The 18,974-nt window shown below is 37.9% G+C and overlaps 2 protein-coding genes and 3 non-coding genes across 9 annotated transcripts; 4 read left to right on the top strand and 1 right to left on the bottom strand.

The window, feature by feature from the left end:
* The first annotated feature begins 194 nt into the window (after positions 1-194).
* On the top strand, positions 195-2,508 carry basl-1 (Aromatic-L-amino-acid decarboxylase). The gene is made up of 8 exons (NM_065809.5): positions 195-341; positions 388-1,062; positions 1,218-1,344; positions 1,390-1,598; positions 1,643-1,741; positions 1,890-1,994; positions 2,226-2,300; positions 2,345-2,508. Exons 1-8 carry the CDS (start codon positions 219-221, stop codon positions 2,459-2,461), a joined length of 1,530 nt encoding a protein of 509 aa, NP_498210.1. The 5' UTR covers positions 195-218; the 3' UTR covers positions 2,462-2,508.
* Positions 2,509-6,756: 4,248 nt separating this feature from the next.
* Positions 6,757-6,805, top strand: C05D2.13. Its single transcript, NR_052322.1, has one exon. It is a non-coding gene; the product is annotated as an Unclassified non-coding RNA C05D2.13 (non-coding RNA).
* Positions 6,757-6,805, bottom strand: C05D2.12. Its single transcript, NR_052323.1, has one exon. It is a non-coding gene; the product is annotated as an Unclassified non-coding RNA C05D2.12 (non-coding RNA).
* Positions 6,806-10,381: 3,576 nt separating this feature from the next.
* daf-4 lies at positions 10,382-17,569 on the top strand (the record flags this gene model as incomplete). 5 transcript variants are annotated; one of them, NM_001392102.1, is made up of 11 exons in its annotated part: positions 10,383-10,529; positions 10,667-10,741; positions 11,110-11,232; positions 11,854-11,961; positions 12,011-12,119; positions 13,743-13,805; positions 13,916-14,061; positions 14,109-14,216; positions 14,708-15,093; positions 15,705-16,405; positions 16,873-17,554. In NM_001392102.1, the coding sequence occupies 8 exons, from the start codon at positions 11,914-11,916 to the stop codon at positions 17,088-17,090; spliced, it is 1,779 nt and encodes a 592-aa protein (NP_001379620.1). The 5 variants fall into 5 exon arrangements, with proteins under 5 accessions (NP_001309588.1, NP_001379620.1, NP_498211.1 ...); NM_065810.8 differs by having other exon boundaries at positions 10,389-10,529; positions 10,610-10,741; positions 16,873-17,569; NM_001322590.4 differs by lacking the exon at positions 13,743-13,805 and having other exon boundaries at positions 10,382-10,529; positions 10,610-10,741; positions 16,873-17,569.
* Positions 12,191-13,453, top strand: C05D2.11. The gene has a single exon (NR_002635.1). It is a non-coding gene; the product is annotated as an Unclassified non-coding RNA C05D2.11 (non-coding RNA).
* Positions 17,570-18,974: the final 1,405 nt, after the last annotated feature.

Raw genomic sequence — 18,974 nt, forward strand, 5'->3', positions numbered from 1 at the left:
GGCTGATGTAGATATTGCGACCCACTTGCAATTTGAATGGACATGCTATATTTACAACTTTTAAAAAATATAATTACATTTTAAATGTTTTAAAAACAATTATTAAATTCACGTTTATGAACTTCCCCTCCCCTCCACCACCCTTTCAAAAAAAAGTATATTCGATTTTATAAGTAAAATAATTTATTTCTGATTCTCATACTCATTAAAAGTAATCAATGGATTCCGCAAAGCTTCGAGTCGAGGGAAAGAAGATGATTGAAATTGTGGCAAACTACTGGGATGGAATAAGGACCCGCAAACCGATTCCGGATGTGAAGCCTGGTTATATTGAGAAATCGGTTAGTTTTTTGTCGATGTGAACTACGGCACAATAAAGATTTCCAGGTGCCATCTAATCCTCCAACCACGCCGGAATCTTGGGAAAAAGTGTTTGGCGATCTGGAGAAGGTGATCTTCAACGGAAGCAGCCACTGGAACCATCCACATTTTTTTGCCTACTTCTCCGCTGGAATTGGTTATCACTCGATTCTGGCCGACATTATTAGTAGTGGACTTGGATCTGTTGGATTCACGTGGATCGCGTGTCCTCCGATCACTGAGCTTGAGAAGATCACATTGGATTGGCTCGTAGATTTGACGAGTCTTCCCGTGGAGTTTAAGAATTCCCATCCAGGTCATGGTTGTGGAATTATTCAGAGCTCTGCATCCGATTCAACGCTCATCGCAATCATGACTGCAAGAGCTGCAAAGGTGGAGTTCATCAAACAGAATCCATCAACTTTCCAATGGCTTATTAACTCAACTTCTGAGCATCTTCGGAGCATCTCCTACTGGACTCCCGTGAATCGGACAATCCATGATTCCACTGACATCATCACTCCGTACTATCATGATCCCAGAGTTTTCAAGAACTTTGTGATGTACTTCACTGACCAGGCACACTCTTCCGTTGAAAAGGGAGCAATGTTGGCTGGAGTTAGGTTCAGGAAACTGAGAAGTGTGAGGGGATATATGGAGAATTACGAAATGGATTCAAAGATTTTGATCGACGCTATAGAGGTAAGTGGAAGCTCCTAGGGTGTAGAAATCTCAGCGACCAATAAGCAACGTTAGAAACGCCCTCTGCTGATCGCTGATTGGTCAGCGCTCTCAATATTTGCGCGCAAAAAAACCTATTTTCTAAATCCCAATACAGAAATTTCTAATTTTTTCAGCAAGACCGTTCCCGTGGCTTCATCCCATTTATGGTGGCTCTCACAGTCGGAACAACTGCCACGTGTGCAGCTGATGATGTTGAGAAAATCGGTCAAATCTGTCAGAAAGAGGGTCTCTATCTCCATGGTGGGCCTTTCACAGCTCGATCTCTAACTTATCCACTTATTCTAGGTGCCTTTGCCTTCTGCGATGAGTTCAAGTATCTGGTGAATGGGCTCAAATACGTGGATTCCTACAATACTGATCTCCACAAGGCGGGAATGATCAACTTTGATTGTTGTCCACTTTGGTTTAAAAATGGAACGTATGCATCCAGATATTACAACGTAGATCCTGTCTACTTGGCACACGAGTATCAATCCTCAAATATGGATTATCGGGTATCACTGTGTATAGTTTATTAATAATTTGGAAAATGATTTAGCATCTGGAAGTGCCATTGGGTCGGAGATTTAGATCTCTGAAAGTTTGGTTCACGATGAGAAATATGGGCGTCGAGAAGATCAGAGAGTATCAAAGAAAGGTTTGTTGCTCCATCGATAAAAGTTAACTGGCGCCTAAGATAGGATGCATGGCTGTCGATGTATTTAGATAATTTTTATAAATTTATTTATTCATTTTCAGGAGACTTTTTCCTAGTTTCCTTCTTTTATAGAATTTATCAATTTCAGACCGTGTCCCTCGCTTTGCTCTTCACAAAAATCATTGTGGAGGGTGATAAGTTTGAACTCTTTACACCACCACACCTTGGAATGGCTACCTTCCGTTTGAAAAATGTAGGTTATGAGCGCCTATGTTGGAAAAAATACCGCGCCTACCTACACGCGTACTACCAAATAGGACGTTAGCCTTTGAATTCTTAATTGCTAATTAATCGAAATGAGACTGTACAATGAGACTCAAACATTCGAGTTCGCGTCAAAATACAAAATAATGAAGTAGGCACGTGTATGTAGGCAGGCAAGTAGGCAGGCACAAAGACTTGTCTACCCACGTGAAATTTCCAGCACACCAACTCTGACAACGAGCGTCTCTTGCAAGCCATCAACCGTGACCGCCGTATCCACTTGGGTATCTCCATGGTATGTACTCTATTTCAAGAGCATGGTCTGTAACCTTCTTACAGGTCCATGGAGTCTACGTGCTACGTTTCTGTGTGGGAAGTCCGCTGACAAACGAGGAAGATGTTCATTTCACGAAAAGCGTAATTTTTGAGATTGCTCATTTTCTGTTTGAAGCCTGAACCCTCTTTCTTTCGAAATAAAAAGCGTCAGAGCGTGTGATTGAAATCGCAGCTGTCATTCAGTTCACTCCCAGAATTCGACACTCCAAAAATAACTTGATTGTAAACATTTCAAGTCAGAAGCTCATGTTTCAGTGAATAATGTGCATTCGAGCTAAACTTTTTGTGGAAAGGTGAAAAATTTGCATTGCATGATCTATCAACTAGATTTTAGTTTCTTCTGAAATGCAAGTATATTGATCGTGAAATTGCGCGAAAAATATGAAGCAGTGCAGTAAGAGTTTTAGAGTATGTACAAAAAAAAATACAATTTTGCACGGTCTTGTGGGTGTGTTCTGTTTCTTAGAGTTCAAAGTTTTTTTGAAAAAAGGGCGCCATTTTCCTCAAAATTTTGGATTTTCTTTTTGAATCTTGGTTTAAAAAAACATACCGAACAGCTCTTGGTTTGGTTTATTTTCATACCACCTAAACTTGAACGGCATAGACGACACAAAACTACAAACTACAAAAAACGAAAAAGAAACTATGAACTACAAACTACGAAATACAGACCCTAAAAAATGCATTGAAATTCCTGAAGTTTTAAGCCAAAATAGGATGCTCCAAAGTGAAAAATCTGCAAAATTTTCGAAATTTTGAAATTATTTATTTGCACTCCATAGTGCCAGGTTCAAACCAATTACGTTCCCATCTTCAGGTTCGAGAGAATACCTGTCAAGAAAACAATTAGTCAATCTGTAGACATGACACCTGTCTGTTTTTTTGTTATAAATTTGGTACGATCATGGCGACAAGGATTCCCATATGGCTCTCTCTCAGTTAACCGATAATATGGTATGGTGAACACGAGGAAAGTCAAGTGACACAATATTAGATGGCAATTATGGATATTGGTAAGATATTTGGAAGCGGTATAATATGCTACTGATTTGTAATGAAACAATGAATGTAATCTGGATACTTTTGAATACTCGTGTCAATCTACCTACAGCCAATCGTTTGTTGAACTTAATGGAATTTATTTGAGACCAGTTTTTTTTTCAAAATTTGGTAATTTTTGGCTAAAACCCCCCCCCCCCTATATTTGACCAAAAAACTATGTGTGTTTCTTTTAAAACGAAAATTCAAAATTTAACCAGCTGTTTCAAAAGTTTCCTCAATTATTGTTCAATTTTCTTTCCAATTTTTCCTACAATATTTGAACAGCAGTTCAAATTCTATTGAACTCTTTTGCTCAAAGTGGTTCTATTTTTCCAAATTCTGGAGCCAATTTCCAGCTGTATTTGAAATCGAGTGAACTATGATAAGAGCATATTTTGGAAAAAAGTAAGTAATTACTCAGATTGGAACTAAAAAATAGTTCCGTGTTTGAAACTCTGCACTTTTTAGAGAATTAGAGTCTCTTGAGGGACACAAAGGATTAATGAATGAATCTAGAGGAATATGTACATTTTTATTTTTCAAAACAAGAAAAAAATTAATTCTAGTCACGAGTAAAGATTCTGATTTGGTTTTTTATAATTTTCGATGTAGGAACTTTGTTCTTTTTGTCTGGTAAAAAGGTAAATAGTTGAAAATTTAGAATTAAAAACATTATTATTAGGTCAATATTATAACTCAAAAATAAGGACAGGGTTTTTCTTAAAAAAACTATTTCTCATTTATGAATTTGAAATTTTTTAAAAAAGAAACCGAAAACTGAAATATCATAGAATTAATTTTTTGCTGTGCCAAAAAGCAATGCAGATTTTAAAACGTTTTAGCCATAAGATCAAGAAACTGTCGATAAAGTTACAACTTTTACAGTTACCCGTGCATTTCACAGGTTTACAGTAATGATAACCAACGTTAAAAGTAGATCTGGTGTTGGTTAATCGTACACTGTACTTCTATTATTTTCTCGCGCCTTGATAAACGCACTCTGCTCAAGCTACCCATCGGTAAAATATCTTAACTTGCACAGTAACTATATTTTAAAAGCAAAATTTAATGATACACTTTTTTCACACAAAAGAGTATCAAATTCTTAACAAACTTTTTCTTGTGTAAAGCCCACACCTGTGAGGGAAAAGAGTGAACTCTCAATTTTACACCGGCTCCAATGATTTTGTTTCAAACTTTGGAATACGAGAAGAGTGAGCTCTATGTGTGTTCTGAGCACTAGATGGAACAAACACCACAACACAAAGATAAACTACTATTGTGTTAGGTGCACCCGATGAATTATTGCCTATTTGTTTTGATGACACCTGGGAAAATTTTAGGTCAATTTTGGTCAATGCGGAGATACTGTAGTAGCCACGTAGATGCATGAAATAATCGGAAGCTCCAAAAATGAAACTTTAAAATTATGAAAATTCATTATCCTTTTTGAATAAGTAAATTATTTGAAAAGACACGGTTATTAAATTTCCGCTTTTGGTTACCTACAGTACTTCTACCTATGCGTTTTTCTTACGGTTGTGATCCCATAGTTTTCATCTAACGTTGACAAAAGGTAAGTGTGTAGGCATGAGGCAGGCAAACGTTTTTATGTTGATACCAACAGTACATCCTAACAGTAGTACTTCCCCTTCTTTGCATAAATTTTCACATTGTTTCAAATTTTCAGTGATTTTCTCCTATCGAGTTGAACTGAGAAATCAAAAATATCCCTTTCCTTCGTCACGTTCCGATTTCTCAAAATTGCTACGCACTTTTTGTTATCAATTACGTTCTCCTTCTCCTCCCCACAACGGGGGCCTTTCCGATCTTCTGATCTGATCCTTCTCTCTTCACTTGTTTACCAAATAGCATTGATGCTTAACCTATTCGTTTTATCACGTACCCCTACACACACCATTGAGTAATGAGAAATACTGAAAGTGCCAAGAAATTTGTGAAAGTTGCCGAATGTTCAGAGTTAGGAAAATCGGCTTTTAGAGTTTTACTTCAAACATCGAGACCTGCAGGAATTTGATATTTATATAAGCCGCTATTTTTTAAAGCAAAATTCTTAATTTTGTGAGTTTTTTACAATAAAAAATAGGAACATATTATTCACTTCCCCGGGATTTCGCTGGTCATCTCGTTTTTCGCTTGTTTCTAGTAATGATCTTTCTTTCGGAGATCCTTTTGATTACCACCCAAGAAATGCATTTCAAAAGCGACCTTGAAGGCGGAGGGCGTCTTATACCCTTTTCTGCCTAGATCATTTCATTTTCCTTTCTCTACTTCTACCTTTTCTTTATTTTTATTTTCATTCTCATTTCCTTGGGTCATTTTTCATTTTTATCTTCTTTCTGTTATGGGCTAGCAAGTACGCTTTATTGTAATTCAAAGTATCTTTAGGGTAGTTTTTATGAGCCTAAATTAGGATAAACACTTCCGCTTTGTCGAAATTATGAACAGTTAAATAAGACATACCTACCTACCTATGAGGCCAAATTCTATTTTGAATGTAAATAATTTTTTAAGAACTTAAATTTCCTTGGCGACAACAGCTATCGAAAATTATAAGTTCACGAAATGCTCATCATAAATTTCCTGGAGTTGACAATATTTGAATAAGTATCCTAGTGGCAGAGATAAAATCGGCCAAAGTTCAGATGTAAGGAGGTGGGGCAAGGTTGGTAAGGACATTTTTCTAACTTTTTGAACTAATTTTGTACATGTAGACATATAAATGTGCGGTACGTAGGTTACGTAGGCAAGCAGGCAAGCAGGCTCAGGCAAGGCTTGAGGCAAACGCAAAGAATACTTGCCTGCCTGCATCAAAGCGAACAATCTCTCATGCCTACATGTTTGGGTAGGCACGTAGGTAGGCACGTAGAAAACTGCTTTTACTACTTTCAACACTCCCAAATTAGAAATTCTGGCAGTTGCCGAAGTCTGCACACTCGGCATTTATTAGAGGCTGCTTGGCAGAAAAATGGAAATTCTCACTATCAGCAAAATTATTGCTTATCACTAAAAATTTGCTCCCCAAACCACCGATTTATGCAGCATAATCTCGTGTTATTCTTTCCTTCCTCATAATCATCTTCTCTCCCAATATCCTCTTTCCAATTCATAAAAAATGCAGTGTATGAGGAAGAAAGAGAGATAGAGAGAAAAAAAGAAAAAGACAGAAAGAGCGCTGAAATTATTCTCTCAACAAATCGAACGCGTGGTTGTTGTGGAGAGGAAGAAGAGACACGGGCGGCCGAATAGAGAAAGTTAGGCGTACGAAAGAGGCCTGAAACGCAGACATGTAGACAAATGCAAGTCCATCGTCTCTTCATTTCGTGTACTCTCTATCGTCTCTTCCCAGTTGACGACCCGAACACACGGCTCACAATGCCCGGGCACATCGACTAAATGATTGCGCGGGAAAATGAGGCACCCAGGTTCCACCTCACCGTCTTTTTCTCTTCCTCTCTCTTTTTGCTCTTCTAATTTCCGTTGGGTGAATACTGCTTCCCGGGTGTACCTTTTTTTGAGCTCGCCAGTTGCAGAAAAGTTGTCGACCTACTTTCTTCTTTCAAGTAGGCAATCGGCAATAATGGTATTTGCGATAGAGCTATTTGGGCAATTTTAGCATCTAATGGCGGTTGCCGAAACATTGCCGAGAATAACTAAATACTAGAAGTGTATCTCCCTGACAACCTCATTCTTTTTCTCCTCAAGCTGAAAGCTCCAATTTGTCATAATTTGCAACTTTGAAACTTTTTCTGATTGTCAAAAATCTGCAAACTCACCTTCTTCCTGCTTTACACTTTTTCATCTTTCGTTCAATTTTTCTATCTTTTTTTCTAACAGTTTTAGTAATGTCAAACATTTAGCTTCGTTATCTTTTTTCTCTTGCACGCCTGAAAAGGGTTGCCAACTTACAAGATATAGCAAACGTTTTGACAAATATTTTGTTAATTGAATTTTTAAGTAAATTTTACCATTCTTTCTTTTTTTGGAGAGAATAGAGAAATGATACATTCTAGCTTCTATGCGGTTCCCTTTAACATTCCTTGATAACTCTCAATGTTCTTGGCAATTATGGAAATTCCAGAAAATTGTATGTTTAGTATCCATGTTCACTTTCCGCTAATTTCTGATCTACTGTTCAAGTTCTGACCACTTAAAACATCTCCCCCTGAGTGTCCTGCAAAAAAAGTTATATGTGACTTTTTCAACATTTTTTCAACCCTCCCTGCAAATCGTTTGACCTATTTGGAGTGCGTCGTGGGCGGGCTGGTAATGACCATCATTTTCCCAAATAAATTATTTTCGGAAGTGTTCTTCACGGTTTGTGTTTTGTAGTCAAAGTTCTAGTGAAGTTGTTTGCAACTTCGGAGTACTTTGCTGTCGAGGTATTTCCGTAAGAGTTAGGAAAAATAATGTCAATTGACAAATTGTAGGAAAGTTTGTGCTGAACATATTTGAGCAATGATTGTGCTATTTTTTTTTGCCAATTCTGAGTTATATCACTTCATAGTTAATATTTTTTGATATTTATAATCGCAAAATTCATATAAAATCTTAAACTTTTATTCCCACTGACCATGAATAATATTAATTCACTGAATAACTGATGATAAGTACCCAATCTTTTTTGTTTTGTCTCTCTTTCTCTCACTACTATCTCTCTTTTCTCTTTTTCAAATGAGAAGAACTAAAGCAAACAAGTTGTGTCCTTTTTTTCACTAATGTTTAACCTCGAACCGACAGCGAAACCACACTTTTTTGCTGCAATTTAACGTTTTCTCACACGATTGGACCTTTTCATGGAGGTCTTTTATATTGATTTTTTTGAAGATTTAAAACTGTTTTTAAAATTTTTATACTTTCGACCCATCATCAACATCAAGTTTATTTTCTTCTTATAGGTAGCTAACCCCATAATTTTTGCGACATTTCCTGTTTTGAAAATGAAAAAAAAAGTTGCGAAAAATAAGTTAAAATGCTACAAGATTTATGTTACAATTTTAAATGTTCTCATGGAAGAAAATAATAAAAAATGATTATTTGGAAAAATAAATACAGGTTGTTCACGAGGAGTACTTGAACTAATGTTTTGAATTTGATCTAGTTATACGGAAAAATTTGAAAAAGTAAACATAAGTTTAGTTCCCGCCGAATTAGGTAGTATGTATTTTTTAATAATTGAAATTCGAATAATTTATTTTTTTTCTTGACAATTATCTCTTTTCATATAATTTTCAAAACCGTCGTGTACTCATCGTGAGCAATATTGCTTGTTCTTCGACCTCTTACTTTGAACTCGATGGTTCCTTCAGGTATTCCGAGGCCTTCAGGTTCCTACTATTTTGCTCTTTTCCTTCTTCTTCTTCTTCATCTAACATAAGAGAGCTTTGGTCTTACACGCCTGCTGCTACCCTCTCCTCCTTCTTCTGCAACAACAACAAACCCACCGTGGTCACATGTGAATTTCGCCGAGTTTCACGCTCTTTTTCCCCCTTTTCTTTTTCGGCTTTTGCTGCAAAAATAGAACGAGTGAATAATACCCAGAAAAAAGCGAGTGCTTTGTTGTTGTCAAGGTAAACACAAAAAATATATGAAAAATGTTCAAAAAATATTCGTTTTGACATTCTCTTCTCCCACTTAAGTCGCTTGATTCAATGTGACGGGGAGGCTTGAGGCAGGAGGAAAAGTATAAATTCACCTGAAATAACGAATGGTGACATGTTTTTGAATAAGAAGAAGGAAAGGATGACGTTGAGTGGTACTTTCTATTTTCGTACGTTTTACAGAAAACTTATTGAAACTTAGCGCCCGACATCTAGCCCAAACTTGGACGAACACCTAAGCCTAAGCCCAAGCCTAAATCTCATTTTAGACTTTTAGCCGAGCCCACGCCTACTCCAATTCCGTTCTGCTGAAAAAAACATACGTTTTCCTGGTACCACGCACGAAATATAATCCTGAGAAACTTTTTTTGGTTACATTACATGTGTATAGCACATTATTTAATTTTTCCTCGAATTGCTAGTGTATTTTGGGAACCGAAATATGGAAAGTCCAGTTAGTCCGAACTTCGCCCATTTCCTATAAGGTGCAGGTGTTCATCGATACTATATTTTTCTCAAAGTTCCCGTTCTATAGACCCCGGAAGATCCCGCCTTCATTCTGTTTGGGCCCCGCCCAACTTTAGCCCCCTCCGATGAGAAAAAGAGCACAAGAGGACAGCGAGCCCCTCTTGTAAGGTTCTTGTAGGTCAGATTGTCACGTCATTTGATTTTTTGTTGTTGTTTATTAGAGAACATTGAATGAAAACCTTTTTTTATTTGAAACAAAAAGTAGAGAGTAGAGTTTGTAAAAGTGATAAGAGTGTACCAATCTTTGCTGTTTCCTCGTTCTTTTTCTCTTTTCTCTCTTCATTTCTGATGTGTGCTTCTCACTTCATTTTTTTTGCAAACTTTTTGTGCTTCCTTAACACTTTTCACATCTTTCGTTTGATGGAGATTGTGCAATTTATTCCTATTTTTACGGAATTTTTGAAAAATTTGGTTGACATTTTTTAGTTGAAAGTTTTGAACTCTCATGGTGCATCGAAGTAAAATTCAAACATTTTATTTTAAAAAAATGAAAAGTTTTTTGTTAAAAAAATTGGAAATTTCGAATGTCGAAATTCGAAATTTTTTTATCCGAAATTTCGATTGCTTTTATTTGAAATTAAGAAATTTAATTTTCATCAAAACTAAATTTTTAAAATTTTAGCTGGAAATTTTAGCAAAGCTGGCAATTTTATTTAATTTTATCGAAATTTTCGAATTTTCGAATTTTTGAAATTTTATTTATTTTTTCTCAAGTTGAATTTGTTGACCTATTTTTTTTATTTAAATAAGTTTGCATCTATTTTTCTCAATAAAACATTTGATCTTAATTATTTATTTATTTTACTCCTCAACTTTAAAAAAAACGTTACAATAATTCAACTACCTTCAATTTTCAGATGAATCAGAAAGGGACAGTACGTCTCAAGGCACTTGTGCTCATTTGCCTTCCACTCTTTTTAATTGCCACACCGGTTCCTGTTGCAGTCACGGAAGACGATCGTCAGGACCGAATCGAATCGGAAGCCGCCGAGAAAGAGGTGAGCATTTTTTGAGAAAATGTGTTTTTGTCGTAAACTTCTTTATTTTATTCTATCTCCTTGGTTTAACCATCTTTCAGTGGGCTAACACCCTAGTCAGCAAAGTAGCACAGTCAAATGGAACTGGCACTATTAAGGTCTCGGCACCAGCGAAGCCCACGTTAAGGAGAATGGACAATGAGGAGGATGAAGTGATTTCGATTGAATGTGTAGTAAGTTTTTGGATCAATTTGATGGAATTTAGGCTCATTAGATAGTGTTGACGTTTTGGGGATCAGAAATCAGTGACTCTCCCGTTTGTTTAAAAATTACTGGATCAAATACACTTTAATTCCAGTGAGCCCTGTTCCCCTTGTAGAGGTCGCAGAGCCAATCCACCCACATTCCACTGATCCTTGTTTCAATTAACTATAGTTACTTTAAAGTACCAAGATATTCTAAAAGGGATAAGTTCAAACCCGCAAGCTACAATAACTACAACTCCTTTTGTTTTTCAAGTGTTATCACTATTCCATAATTATAGGCTCTCTTCCCCAAAATTAAAGCAGTAGTAAAAACGTTAAACTTTAAAATTTTGCAGTACTACGACGAGATGGAATGCGAAAAGAGTGGCGATTGTGAAATCACAAAGAAGACGTGTTACAGTGAAGCTCATCTGAAAGCCGTCGGATGCTTGGCCGTATTTGGGCTGCCCACGCAAGAGGTTAGTGTGGAAGAGGTTTTTGGCGGCCACCCCCAGACCGAACTGTGTCACATGACGGGGGCCCTTTATATATATTGTTTCATTTGTTATTCATGAGTGACATCTTCTTCCTCTTCATCCGCGGAAGTATTTGTATCTTTTGCATTTTTTTTTCCATTCTGGCTTATGACTTTGTCAGCTGGAACAAATTGGGGTGACATGACTCGTGATTTTTGATAGTTTTGTAGGATGGAATTTGAATATCAAAATTAAAATCAGAATTGCATTAGTTTTATCGAAAACAAATACATATGAGCAAGGTTTTGGCCTTTTTGAAGACGACTTTGAAAATTTACTGAGCGACATAGGATTTAAACGTGGAACTTGATTCAAATTGAAAAAAATACTGCGGAAAAAGTTAATGATCAAGGCTTTATTATTCCTTTGCTACAAAGCTCTTCAAACCAAACTTAAAAGTTGTTGAGTTTATCAATCCAATTTTGATCGAATCCATTAAAAATGTGCAAACCAACTAATCCGGATTTAGCTGCCCATGTTTCAAAAGATGATTAATTGAGTAAAGGGGATAATAATAGATATATGCATCCATATTATAAACATCAAAAATCTTAAAATTTCCAGATAAACTCTACAGAACCATACCTGAAAGTTGATAAACCGCAATACAAAAGTCTGGGATGTATGCCGTATCAGCACGCGGACTCGATGAACTGCGAGAACGAAAGCTCCGTAAGTTATATTTCAGCATTCGGAGCACCTCATAAAACTGGAATTTCAGTGTCGCCAAGGACGATCATTTCGCGGCGGAATTGGAATGTGCTGCTGTTCGACCAACAATTGCAACATGCCGGATCTCATCGAGATGGTCAACCCGTCATTGAAGAAGGGTCAGTGAGCACATTATATTAAGAGAGCACTATATCCCATGTTTAACCCCATTCTTAGTATACTAGAGCAACACGCAATGATTCTGTTTTTGTGAATATACATATATATCACCTCCTTCTTTTTACCTTTTTTACCTTCTTTCTGTCCCACTTTCTGTTTAAATAACCTTCTTTCGGGTGAGCGTTGGGGCTAGAGGCTAGGGAGAAATTGTTGGCATTGAAATGAGAGGTTTTCTGTGAAACATTTAGCTTTAAGTTAGCAGAATTTTCACGAAAGTTGAACAACCACGCGTGTCTGTGCCTAGTTATTTTTTCGAAATACGGTTCATCATACGGAGGTTGCCTCCCATCAACTAAAATACGACAGAGTTGGAGCACATTCGAGAAAATTCCCAGGAAGTTAGACAAAAATGTGGCAAACTAACGACGAGTGTAGGGAGATAGTGGACGGAAGTTGGCAAACGTTGCGAGCAAATGAGAAGCACCAAATTGCAATATGTCCTAATGTAGAAGCGTTCAGGCGAAAGTTCGAGAGAGTTTGGCGATGTTTGGTTTGAGCTCGGCCACAGTAATAGGGAAAGTGACGCGAAGTGTGATCAATCTGAGTCAAGCTTTCGACAAGTGAAAGACGAGAGTAGGAGTTGAGGAGCGGGCCAGATGGAAGACGGAAGCTGCGACGAATCTTCAACTAATTTATGAGCGTTGAAAAAAAAAGTTGGAGAGAGGTTATGGGGTTATTCAAGTAGTGTCGGAAAATTAAAAAGTGTAGAAAAATTACGTCACAACCTTATTCAAGTAGATAAAAACATGTATTTAAATACATTTGTGACGTCACAAATGTATTTAAATGCATTTTGCTACATTACTTGAATAACCCCATTAGAAAATTTTGAATGGTCTCTACGGATCTCAGCAAACGTTCGTCCAAACTGCGACAACCTTATGACGCGTTTATGATAAAATTTGAAGTTGAGACAATGAGAGAGAAGGATAACCGAGCAGAGGTTGAGAAGAAAGCTCGAGAGAGCTTGGCAAACATTGAAAGATAGTTCAGCTAGCCCTGAGACAATATTTTGCGCCAAAGCTGAACAAATTTCCGGTGGAAGTCAATCGGAAATTAAGAAAAATATGGAGAACTTCCCATTACTTTAGCTATACTCCTCCCAACCTTTCCCCGTGTACCCTCAACCTGAAAGAATCCACCTCTGTAAAAGCCTGCAGTTGTCATAAACCTTGTTCCCAATTTCTCTTCCCTTTCCTAATTTTCTCCGAAAAAAATGCACGTGGACCTCTCCAGATTGTCTCCTAATTTTCTCTTACCCCTCACACATACACACACACACCATTCATGCAATTTTATGTTTGTTCTTGTGGCTTTGCAAGTAAACCACTTTTTTATTTCAACTTTCTTTTGTTCTTTCTGTTTCTAGAGGCGATTCGCAACGACACTCTGCTGTTATTTGGCTCCTCCCCTCCAGTGAGCGGAGTGTCGTTGCAAAGTGAAACAAACGCTTTTTCGTAATAATTTGCACCCGTGGAAGATGCCTGTACACACACACACACATACAAATAAAAACATGTACACATTTTGAAATCACCTATTTAGAGCCGATAAAATTTCAGATTCGGATAATTCTGCACTTCTGTGGGCTTCAACTCCATCCAACATGGATTTGGAATCTCTAGGTACTGTCTGCATCTACGTCTCGGGGCTAGCTGGGTACTAACTAGGTGCTAAACACCCTCTACCACACATCCCCCACTCTTGTCAGTTTCTCAATGGAGCGAATTTGCAGACAAGTTCCCATTCTACTGGATCATCATAATCGCACTGTCAGTGATCCTTTGTATTGCACTCTTGATCTTGGCATACGTTGGTTGGAAATTTCAGCAGAATAAGAAGGAGGAGATAAAAAAGCAGCAGAAAATTAAATTTGACATGGCGAGTTTTGTCTTTTTTGAAATCGAATCAATTTTCGAAATTTTCAGGAAAAAACTGACGCACTGGAAGCTGGAAATGTGCCTCTCGTGGAGCCGGAAGAGGAAATGATTGAAATGGTGGAGACACCAAAGGAGCTGCCGATCACTGATTTTCAGGTATGTAGGTACCGCAAGAGTCGTGCTTGATATTTTATATTGAAACATGCTCTCTAAATCTAGAATACAACATTTGAATTTTGAAAAAAAAACCATATTGGTGAAACTTTTCAGCTTTACATGAATTTTTTAAAAATTATCAAAAACAATTGTTAACATAACTTAAAAACAACGAACAATTCTGAAAACATTTGAATTTATGGTTTTTTAACAGTGTCGGGGAACGTTTTCATTTGGCATTGGAGCGCATTTGCACTTTGATTTCAAAATTCACATATTTCGCGTCTTCATAATAGTTCGTCTTTTTGATATTTTGCTCGGAAGTTCGACCTCACGGTGTAAACTTTTGATGTCCACTACTTTGTGAACTCTGAGCTTTTCCTTACTTTTTCTTTATCTTTGAGAAAAAATGTTGAAAACAACAGAAGGCTCTTTTCATGAGCTGATTGACGTCACACTTACACTCAATGACATTTGTTCGTTTATTGCAGTTAATCTCAAAGGGACGTTTTGGAAAAGTTTTCAAGGCGCAATACACCCCAGACAGTGGTGAGAAACGATTGGTTGCGGTGAAGAAATTGAACGAATTCCAAAAAGCGAGCTTTTTGGCGGAGAAAAGAATCTTTGATGAGCTTAACGAGTACCCGAAGTGGTATAAAAGTATCGTCGAATTTGTGTGCGCCGAGAAAATTGGTGATGAGTATTGGATTGTGACCGAATTTCATGAGCGACTTAGTCTCTATGAGTTACTCAAGAATAATGTAATTAGTATTACATCTGCCAATCGAATTATTATGTCAATGATCGATGGGCTTCAATTCTTGCATGACGACAGGCCGTACTTCTTTGGACACCCAAAGAAGCCAATTATTCACAGGTTAGTGGAAAATGAAAATAATTAGAAAATTTTTAATGGATCTGACTTGTGATCGCCCTCCAACTAGTTTTAATGCTCAGAACTTTACTCTAGGTTGGTCCTAGAAAAAATCGGAAGAAGTTGCTAAGTTGCGCTTGAGCAGCCGACATTTTCAGGATCAATTAATAGTAGCGTGGACCTACAAGTTGTCGGCTGCAATTTCCAGTAAATATTTTTTGAAATACACACGATAGAGTCCAAAATGATAGGGTAAAATATTGAAAAAAAAAAACCAATTTTTAGGCGCATGACAATTTTCAGTTGAAGTTTCGAAAAGTTAGGGTTTAGAAAAAAAATAAAAATTCAAACAATTTTGTACATTGGAACACCTAAAGTATCTAGAGTTAATTAGAACATAATCAGAATATAAATTTCGCGGGAAAATTGTGTACAAAGTGTTATTATGATATTCGGTTTACTATCGGAGAGATTCTAACCAATGCTCCCAGTAACACTACGTTACCTTTTAAGAGCAGGTAGCGAGTTTCAACGACGCACGACGCTGGTTAGTGTATGCTCCAAACTGTTTCTAATGTCTGTACTTATTCAATTCAATAACCAATTTTTTGCAGAGATATCAAGTCGAAGAACATTCTTGTGAAAAGCGACATGACCACATGCATCGCGGACTTTGGCCTCGCCCGAATCTACAGCTATGACATTGAGCAAAGCGATTTGCTGGGTCAAGTGGGAACGAAACGCTACATGTCACCAGAGATGCTCGAAGGAGCAACCGAATTCACGCCAACTGCTTTCAAAGCGATGGACGTTTATTCGATGGGACTCGTCATGTGGGAAGTCATATCCCGTACCAAGTTGCACCAAACCGACGAGCCACCAAACTACCAAATGCCGTTTCAAGTCATCGGATTTGATCCCACAATTGGTCTCATGAGAAATTATGTGGTGAGCAAGAAGGAACGACCACAATGGAGAGATGAGATTATTAAACATGAATATATGAGTCTGCTAAAAAAGGTTACGGAAGAGATGTGGGATCCCGAAGCGTGTGCACGGATTACAGCTGGATGTGCGTTCGCGAGGGTATGGAATCATATTATGAGCTCACCGGACAGTTCGGAGGGGTATCACAGTGGAAGTAGTATGAAGAATCGGGGTGTTGATGATGTTGAACAAAGTGAGAAGCCGGAGGGTATCGAAGAAATGCAACATTATCATGCGTCGTCACCCAGCAAGAGACAACATCCTAGTCCGAATCCGTTTTTTGATTCGTGTCCACCACCTCCGCCGATTCCTGTGATCCTTGAAAATGGTGAGTGTACAGTGAATCGAATAAATAGTTGACATGACCCGTGAGATGTCGGCTGCTTGTGAAAAGCAGTTTCTAAATTTTAGGTGACTTCCCAGGAGATGTCGGATGCTCAATGCAGCATAGCTTTAAACCTTGAGCAGCCGACATCTCACTGACTAGTTATACGTTTGTGTAGGTAAATGTAGGATGCTGGTAAATGACCGACCGACATCTTATGGGATACGAATGGCTATGCTAAAAAACATCTCACGGCTAATTAATTGGTTTTGTGGTAACAGTTTTCTGAAATGATTGGCTAGTCCCTAGCAGCCGATGTTTTGTGAGTTCACTGATGTTTTAAGAGTGCCCGCTGCGTGAACCAACGAGCAACCGACGTTTTGCGGGTTCCAAAACCTTATTTGCCTGGCGTAACTAGTAAAGTGTCGCCTGCTATTTTTCCTTTTTTATAAACAAAAATTATTTTTCAGGAGGAATCCTCCAACCAGACAACGCGGAGCCAGAGCCCGAAGAGCTGCCGGATCTCCCGATAGTCGAGAAAATCTACGATATTGCGACGAACATGCTATTCTCAAGAGAAGAGCTTGACCTTATGAATGCTCAACGGCAAGTTGAATACGAAGCTGGGGCAGACACTCGAGCGTCGACACCAACGCCTTCAGGGACGTTTGGAACGTTTACAACATAACTATTCATTCAAATCTAACATTATTTTATATTATGATTATACTCCCATCCTCTCCTATTCTAGTCTATATGTAGCGGTGGACACCTCACGGGCCCCTCGCCGCTGGCCCACCACCTTGTCTCTACTTACGCGTCCCCTAATGATCTCAATTTGAGCACAACCGGTGTATATATCAACTTACAGACGTTCAATATAAGAACCGCTAAAAGTTCTATGTCTTCGTCGTCTAAAACTCTTCCAAAATCTCTGATCTCTTGCATTGTCTCTCACTCAACCAAGTTGCCCACTCTCATCCAACTAACTCAAAAACTTACCTCAGCCCATGGGGCATCCCCATATTCTCTCATTCATTCACTATATTCATTGATCTGTGATAACTTTGTATTGGCAGTTCACATCACACAAGAATCTTTTTTTGTATATCAGTTGATTATTTATTCTTCATTTTTTACACTTAAAATTAAATAATGTTTCTTGCTATTCACGAAAAATTGACATTTTTCTTTTTTCAGATTCATCCGGAAATACCCATTTTTAGACAGCTGATATGCCTCATCACCTGCCACTAGTTAGAATGTTTCCTTCACTTCTTATTTTGTTATTGACTATCAACTTTCCGTCTATTTCAACATAAAACATTTCCTTGTACGGCAGTAGCCAACCGACGCCTATTTTTGTTCCTAGCCCTTCTTTATGTTAGCTTTTTAATCCAAAAAGCTTTCCACTCACACAATCTTTACTGGGCCCGCAGAATGTCGGCTGCTTCCAGTTCTTGACAGCAGCAGCCGACACCCGACGGATCACATGCTAAAAGTCAAAAGTTCACGGTTTTTGAAATTTCTCTTCTCCTCCTTCTTCAACAGCAAAAAATAACATGAGGGAACCGATCTATTCTTAGTGAGTAAACGCAATTTGGCTCCTTCTCTCTATTCGTCTTGTACATCAATCATATTTGGCGTGTCTTGTCCCTCTCCTTCCACTTTTCAGAGAGACACTTCTAAGAAGAATTCGATGTTTTGTGTGTGTCTGTGTGTCAAATTGAGAAGCGTGCGAACGAATTCGATTGAGGCTCCAGTCAGCACAAGCAAAAAAATAAAGCTCAGTCTTGTCTCGAAATTCGAACTCACCGTGCTTTCTCTCTCTCTTTTTGTTTCGTGGATTGTCGCTTTAGACCACCAGGAAATGGTGGAGGACATCTCAGTTTTCAAGATGGGCTATCTGAGCTCAACAACAAGAGACAAACCCAATTTCTTTTTTGTTATTGAGTTGTTTGAAAAATAAGTTGTATTTCTTTCAAAATAAAGCAGCCGACGTCTTACGGCAATTCTGAACGAATCCGGCTGCTCGTACAGATCTGTCGCGATCAAAATGGGCAACAACTTCTTGGATGCGCGAACCTTTTATGATGTCGGCTGCTCTTTTTTGTTATCACTGTGAGTGGCCGACAGCTCTTAAGGACTTAACATTTTTCCCCCATTTTTACTTCCAATTGACATTTTCGTCATAATTTTCGCTATATATATAGAGTCATCTTGAATATTCCCCTTCAATTTTCTCATCAAATTTTTCATTGTTGGCTCGCCGTTTTTAATGGAATTTCCAATTCATTTTTCTCGTTCATTCTGTTTCCATCAATTTTCGCGTCATAACTCGAGATGTGTGGGAAGATTCCTTTGAGTTAACTTAAAATAAAACTAGATTTTATAAAATCAATATTCGAAGGAGTCATCAGTTGATTTTCAGGAGTGGTTGGCTTCTTTCGGGTTCGTTAAATCACCACAAAATATCAATTTTTATGGACCCAAAAAGTGTCAGCCGCGTTAGGGAACAGATACTTTACCAAATGGAGCCCGTGAGATGCCCGGTTATTCTGTGAACGTGAAC

Source organism: Caenorhabditis elegans, chromosome III (genome assembly GCF_000002985.6).
Source record: "Caenorhabditis elegans chromosome III".
Classification (NCBI taxonomy): Eukaryota; Metazoa; Nematoda; class Chromadorea; order Rhabditida; family Rhabditidae; genus Caenorhabditis; species Caenorhabditis elegans.

Excerpts from the sequence above, each read along its gene's own strand:
- basl-1 (NM_065809.5), top strand. The coding sequence starts at position 219 with ATGGATTCCGCAAAGCTTCGAGTCGAGGGAAAGAAGATGATTGAAATT. Across the intron at positions 1,063-1,217 it reads TTTTGATCGACGCTATAGAG|CAAGACCGTTCCCGTGGCTT; the intron begins GTAAGTGGAAGC and ends TAATTTTTTCAG. Across the intron at positions 1,742-1,889 it reads TCAGAGAGTATCAAAGAAAG|ACCGTGTCCCTCGCTTTGCT; the intron begins GTTTGTTGCTCC and ends TATCAATTTCAG.